Consider the following 7,738-nt stretch of genomic DNA (forward strand, 5'->3'; position numbering starts at 1 on the left):
CTGAATTCCGCGTAATATATTTCATTGGACGTGACCCCTTTCGTGAAAATCGAATCTTTTCACATTTTTTTTCTCATTCATTCGAAGAAATGCTTCGTGACGAAATGAGTGAAGGTAGTCGATTCCAACGGTAAATCGTAAGGACTCGGACCATAAACATACTCATGTTTCAGGGTCGTCGATCGGGAGGGGGTTGCTTCCATATGGGGGCAAACATTTTGATTCCCCTCCCCCCATAATATTGACAACTTGAAAAATTTATATTATGCAATGCAAATATATGTTTTTGAAAAGCATTGGAAAGCACCCTAAAACCATTAACTTGGTGTAACAATACAATGAAACGGGGCCTCGTGGAAGACAACCACCACTGGTGATGATGAGTCCGGGAGTGAGTCACTCTGTCTGAATATCAGTAAACAATAAATAAAATGAATTAATAAATAAACAAATAAATAGACAGACAGATATAGATAGATATGTTAATTTTCGGCCCGCGAATTCGGATCTGATTTTGGACATTTTTCCTTTTGTTATAGTTTCACAAGTTCGTGACATGCGCATACGATGTAAACAAGTAGAAATCTCTTTTTTGCAGCTTGATATTAGTTGAAGCCCCCTGTCAGATGGGCGGTGCCCGGATATTTTGGTAGGTGGCGGGATGGGACAAGACTATATTACGGTTACCTAATTTCTTTTTAATTTAAAAATAACAAGGGTATGCATGGTTACACGACCAAAAATGAAACCGCTCTTGTTGTTATCTACTTGCTTTCTTCTCCCCTTTCTTCATCTGTTTCTTCCTTTTCACTACTTTAAAAAAAAATCAAGAAGCGGTAGACCCCCCCCCCTCCGACCCTGTATCGCTACCCCTGATCATACTTATTATAATACCTAAGCGGCAAAGCAAAATACACGAAGAGAATACTGCAAAAAACTAAGTGAAAATAATTGTGATGAATATTTTAATCATTATTGCGTGCAAAGAAAAAAAAAGACTTCAAACATGTCAAATTAACACAATGAAGAACTCATTACCAAACTTTAGATAAAAAGAAGACACACATGGGCTAATTGGATGGTTGAATTATCGAATCGCAATATTATGAATATTTTTGGTATATATTCTTATTTGCATGCGTTCGTCAGCTTTTACATGGCGTAACCAACCCCCATGATTTGTGATATAGTTGTTACAATACAACAATACATATATTATTGTTTTAGTCGATCATTACGTAATGAAACGAAAATAAAGAATTCAAACTAACTCGCACAGTTTTATCCATGCTAGACGATTTCGTCTTTAAAATGGCAGCGGCTTATTTTAGTGACATATTCATGACAACATTTTCTGCTACAAAACATATAAAATTCTAAGTATTTCATACAAGATTATTTACATCAAAGCCATTCATACACACATGCAATATACTATCGGAATGTTTCTACAGATATTGTGAGTTTCCCTTCGACAGTTTATATATAATCATCAGGCATTTGCGACCTAAAGATTTTGAAATAACGATTTGTGACACTCATAAGGCAAATTATCTCTCCCTATTATTTTTACATTCTCCTATATTCGAGGTGTAGTAATTTAGTATACCAGAGTATTGGGAATTTGTCTTTGAATAATCTCTGTTTGTGTTTCCTAAGTTTGTATGTAATACTAACATGATAAAAATATCTAATATCATTTTTTTACATTTTTAAATGAGAGTCAACGGAATTGATTAGCCACAAAATGTTCTTCTGAATATTTACACTGAAATGAGGATCAATAAGGGTTTATGTTGTTAGGTTTTTCAGCGACTGATTTATGAATTTAATATAGAGTACAAAATATATCATGTCTTATATACACTCTCAAAAGGGCAAGGCAAGTTTAGATAAATGCCTAAATATATATTTTACCTATAAGCAAGTGCAGGATTTCAGTTTATCAATATAATAATTTGATTGCATTTACAAGCAGCCTATAGTGCTATTGCTAATTTGAAGTGTTGTTGTTTAAAGTTTACGTATACTGAAAAATTAATGGCGCAATCTTTCGCGGATGTATATAGGAAAAGTGAGGCAAGGAGTTAACCTATAACAGCGCATCATTTTCCTTCTGACGCTCACGACGCATCTTCAGACTTTATTCTTCCTCACAAAACAAGAATTCAAGCCTCGTTATGTTATACAACTGGTGTATACGACTTAGACTTCGAATTGGCATATTACATTTATATTTAATGCTATATTGTCAAACAACCAACAGCTACCATAAATAATGCAATGAATAATACTTATATAGATATCATTATGTGAATCAGGTGAACACTATTGCAAAAAACAAAAGAGAAAGACTATAATTGACCTGCGTAATCAAAAGCTATAGTTAGAACAAAAATATATATATTCCTATTAATTCGTCTTAACTTTGTAATTATATAGCCACTTAATCAATCAAAGGAGAGCGTATGATATAATATGTACATCATTCTGTACACGTAGAATGAAAATACAGAATAAAACAAATTGAAAATTGATGGTTTGGCTTGAATTGAGGCCCTTGTTTTTCAGAATCATGGAATCAGGAGAGAAATTTCTTGAATGAAAAGAGGTGTGAAGACCAATAAAGCAATATAAAAATAGTCCCATCGATGCACAGCAAAAACTGTGGTGTTAACCGGTGTACATAGAGGACCACACCAGTTATTTTACACCGGTGTTAAATTGACAGTGTTATTTTAACACCTATAGGTGTTATTGCAACACCATTGGTTGTTACATTTACACTATTTGGTGTTATGGTAAATCTCGAGGGTGTAATTTTAACACCACAGGGTGTGGTCCTCTATTAACACCAACTAGTGTCAGTTTTAACACCACAGTTTTTACAGTGTGCCAGCTTTGAAAATCATCACAAAACACAAACTTAATTATATCACATGTATTGTGTCTTGTATTGTTGGTTTGATATCAGTTTATATAGTCAAGGTGCATCGATAAAAATATTAGTTACATTATTATAAAATTATAGATTCGACAAAAGATCCATTCACCCTGACTACCCATCATCATGATAGGGAAGAGGTTTCATAAAACTGATCGTAAAATTACGAATGAACAATGAATGAACTTATGAACGAATTTACGATCACCTCGATTTCACATATTTGATTTACCTCTTGTATGACTTAAGGATAAATATGCAGATGTGTATTAGTGCTAAGTATCTTATTTCCACAATATCAATGATAAAATTATTATTCCAGTCCGTTCCAACTTCGCCTGTTTCAAATAAGGCTTGACAAGCGCATTTGAACATTTTAGATTTTGAAAATGTATTATGGTAAATACAAACTTATTATCAAGTGCATTTTAATAGACAAAGTCATTATAATGATAATAACATGTCCATTTATGAAGTTTGTAAGTTATAAACACGACATGCTCGCACTTTGCAATGTCATATTATGCATAATAAGGAACAGTAACGCGAAATTCACGAGAAGTTGAATAGAATATCACAAAGTGAATACTCCAGTTTTCATGGCGTTTTATAACCTTAATTACTCAGCAGCTCAGAGCAATCCATTCGCCATGGGTTTATATTGAATTATCTAAAAATGGATTTGATGCTGCAAAGGTGAATGTACCGTATAATTAACACTACAATCAATCTACTCGATGATTCAGTATACTGCAGAATTCATAGTGTTTGTGGGGTCATAATTACACGATAGTGACGGTACACAATCGAAATTATCCTCATTGTTTTATTTGATTCGTCTGATAATTCTCCTAAACTAAACATTAAGACCGCTTGCGCGTGTAGTTTTTCACCCGAAACTCAAGGCACTTCGTAAAATCGCTTAAATGTCCAAGAACTGATCCGCGTCTTTGACGGTGATATGTTTCAATTAATTTACACAAAACACATCATAATTTAGATTTGGCATTGAATAATGTGCATTTACAAGCTAGAGGTAATACAGTAAAAACTTCTACAAAACTATATGTACAAAATATTATCATAATAAGCTATCGATAGCTACCAAATTTACATATATTCAAAACTATAGTGCTTGAAATAATGTTATTCGCCTTATAAATAACGGACCGCTATGAAGGTCGATTAGGCCATTATACATTGAGAAGTTGCACTTTCATCATACATCACACAAAAATAAACTACAAACTATCTCTATAGTCATGTATAATTGTATATCACAAAACATCTGTGATTTGTAATCGCCACACCCGATGTTTAAATCGGCGATCACTCAATAAAACCGGTTAGCCGATTTAAAAGACCACCACACCCTCAACGACAAATCCCACAAAACACACAACACCCTTCATATTTCATCTGTGTTTTTTTTTATACTTCCTCATCAATTTAGACAAGCCCTATTTTATTGTGACGTCACGTCCGCGTCAAAACTTTTCGGACCGTGGTGGGCGGGGCAGCGATGGTGTTGACGACCGTGGCCTGGGGAGGGAGTTGGCTGAGTTGCGGTGTGGTCGTGGTACTTGTGGTGGTGTACTGCACAACCTTTGTTGGTTGACCCTGGGCTCGGGGTCGACTGTCACACTCCCCGTCCCTGCAGGCCTGGCAAAGTGTCGCGTTGTGTTGGGTTCGTGGTTTGCCCGCTCTCCGGTCGTATCTGATGGGCGGTTTCACAAATCCGTAATAAGTCTGAAAACAAAAAGAAAGATATTCTGACTTTAAAAAATATATTGAAATTATCGCTCTTGTCTCTAGAATAGAGAAGGTCTTGGTAAATGAGTATAGCCAAGATACTTAACATTTATCATCCTTAATTAGCCTGTCAAAGAGACCCTCACAATGTTAGAAAACCAGGCAGCAACAACAAAATACAAAGTCTGTCCAAGGAACAATAATTAGTAGACTGGGTAACACTGAAAATATTATTTTTACACATTACTGAACGGAGACAACCACGGACGATATGGCAAAGGCCCATTGAATTTTGGACCTACAGTCTATATAGAGACATATTTCATGGAGGACAGCCCCGATCGTCCAGTATAAACGCAATTTAGCCTGAATATAATGTCATTAAAAACCGGTAAGGCGGAATGCGGCTGCAGTGTTCCCGCGTATTCGAATCAGGATTGCATTGTACTCCATAAAGATATAGCACCTCCTGGCGAGCGTTTCATGAAAAGACTTGTCGGACATTTTATACACAAGTCCCGTTTTATCCGACAGGTACCATAGTAACAGTACTTCTCAGCCAATCGAATTCAGGGAAAGTTATCAGATCTGACAACTTGTCGGACGAAAATATTGATGAAACGCTCCCTAGAGCCAGAGTGTTTTATTCTCGATGACCCCGAAGCACTCACCTGTCCAATTCTGTTGTAGAGGTTGCACAAGACTTTGTTGACCTCTTCGGGGTACCACATTGCTGGCTCGAACATCCCGTTGTTGCAACGCTGACATTGTTGACCATACAGTTTAAACTGGACATGACCCTCACAGTAAGGCACGTGAAAGAAATACCAGAAGACAACTCGGCCTTTCATTGACGTCCAACCATGACCACATGTCTAGAAAAATAAATCAGGAATAGAAGTCATTTAAATCAGTTTTGTTCATTATTATCCATGCATTTAAAGGAATAATTTGAGAAGAAGGAATTATCTGATTTCTTTTTTTATCCCCCAACGAATTAATTGTTCCAATTATTTTGATAATTAATATAGGGGAGAGCTTGAACCCGGATCACTAAGGGCACTCCGGTCATTGGCGGCGGAAGGCAAACAATTTAGGGGGAGTTCACCTGAAATTTTAGGATGGACACAGGTAATTAATTTGACAAGCAAAAAAAAAAATAATAAAAATAGGTTATCCACCAAAATTTTAGGGGGGGACCACAACAAATTTAGGGGGGAGGGGTCCACCTGAATTTAGGGGGACGCAGGAAAAAATGACAAGCATAAAAAAAAAAGGTTCTCAACGAAAAATTTAGGGGGGATCGTCCCCCCCCCCTCCCCCCCACCTCAAATCTAAATTAATATCTTATTTCATATCTTCACCAAAAAAAATCGTAATAATAATTATAAGGAAACATAATAAAAGCATAACACTATAGAGACAAAAGTTCACTACGGTTCAATACGGTCCCCAAAAGGGGTCTGCAAGAGGGATCTGACCATGCTGAGATAGGAAGAGGTTCAACGCAGAGGAGTAGCGTTTCAAAAAAAGAAAGAAAGAAGAGTAGAAAGACGAAAAGGGAGGGAAATGCTGACAGTGGAAGAGTATAGAGGGGAGTTTGACAGGGGTAGATCAAGGATATTTCTGAAGCATGTGAAGGGGATGCATTTTGTCCCTAATATTTGACAAACCCAAAGGGGTCATCACTCAAAGAGTGAAGGGCGTCTGGTCTCCGGAAATAATCAATTGACAAGCGAAAAAAAAATTCAAGGTATCTTCGGTGTTTACCTTCTCTCCCTCTCTCTTAAAAAGGAGGGGTGCAATTTTATGGGGTGTTGGAGTTTGATCCCGCCTTTTTCGGTGAGCTCAAGGGTGTGTGTTTAAACCACACTGCAAAAACTCCGGTGTTGATTTAACACCAGCTTGGAATCTATATATCCACACCAGAGAAGTATTGAAACAACACCAGTTTGGAATCAAACAGATGTTGTTTTAGTACTAATTGGTGTTGTATAAACACCTATCTGGTGTTATACCAAAACGAAATTGGTGTTGTTTAACACTTCTCTGGTGTGGACATATAGATTCCGGGCTGGTGTTAAATCAACACCAGAGTTTTTGCAGTGCACTACCTCCCCCCTCCCCCCATAGATCCGCCACTGAAGAGAAAGGGGATGGGTCATGGCCCTGGGAAGCGGGGGTACTTGGGGGCGCTGAAGCACCCCAAGAATTTCCCAGGGGGTGCCTGTATTATTCTTCATAGGCAGCACCCCCTGGAATTCTGGTATAGGTGTGGCATATTTGAGAAATGTAAGGGAAAAGACCAACATTTCGAGTCGAGAATCTTTCTTTTTTTCTTTTTTTTCTTTTTGCTTGTCAAGTTTCTCGGGTCTAAAATGGCCTTCATTTTGTAATGAAACCTTTTTTTTGGGGGGGGGGGATTCAAATCGTTCCCAGGGCCCTGGGATGGGTGTAAGAATTGGGATAGAAGAAGCGACTCAAAATAGGAGTCGGAGACTTGGTATAACCCACTTGACCTACCTGGCAACAGAACCGGACCTTGGCGCTGTCTTTGAATCGACGCCATCTTGTGCTGGGGCAAATCTCTGTTGGTGTCAGATTCCAGATATTGGGGAGGTACGGGGCGAATACTTTGGCAAACTCCCCGAACCAGATTTCATCCATCCTGATAAAAAGAAAAGCAGAGATGCATGATTGTGAGATCACTACTTGCCAAAAGATTTTTCTTATCTCACAAAGTTTGCCCTATTATCGCTGGATTAGGATTTAAATCGCAAAGGTTTATTTCTAAATTTAAGAAGATCTTAATTAGAATCTAAGATTTATATTAAAACCCAGAAATGGCTATTATATATGCAAAATATCTGGATTTATCATAAAACCATGATATATATATTTTTTTTTCATTTATTGGTCTTTTTAGTCGGATGGCTCCATCAGTAATTGGCAAACTGTTGTCCTTGGAGGCCCTACAACAAAAATACAAACAAACCAAACCTAATTATGCAAAGTATACAATGTGAAGTAAAGACAAACAAC

General features: G+C 37.2%; 1 protein-coding gene across 1 annotated transcript; it reads right to left on the reverse strand.

Annotated features, from left to right (window-relative positions):
- Positions 1 to 2,477: 2,477 nt before the first annotated feature.
- On the reverse strand, positions 2,478 to 7,363 carry LOC129276624 (receptor-transporting protein 4-like). Its single transcript, XM_054913012.2, has 3 exons — positions 7,220 to 7,363; positions 5,368 to 5,571; positions 2,478 to 4,693 (listed from the first exon to the last, which is right to left on the reverse strand). The coding sequence occupies exons 1-3, from the start codon at positions 7,361 to 7,363 to the stop codon at positions 4,421 to 4,423; spliced, it is 621 nt and encodes a 206-aa protein (XP_054768987.2). The 3' UTR covers positions 2,478 to 4,420.
- Positions 7,364 to 7,738: the final 375 nt, after the last annotated feature.

Source organism: Lytechinus pictus, chromosome 14, assembly GCF_037042905.1.
Source record: "Lytechinus pictus isolate F3 Inbred chromosome 14, Lp3.0, whole genome shotgun sequence".
NCBI lineage: Eukaryota > Metazoa > Echinodermata > Echinoidea > Temnopleuroida > Toxopneustidae > Lytechinus > Lytechinus pictus.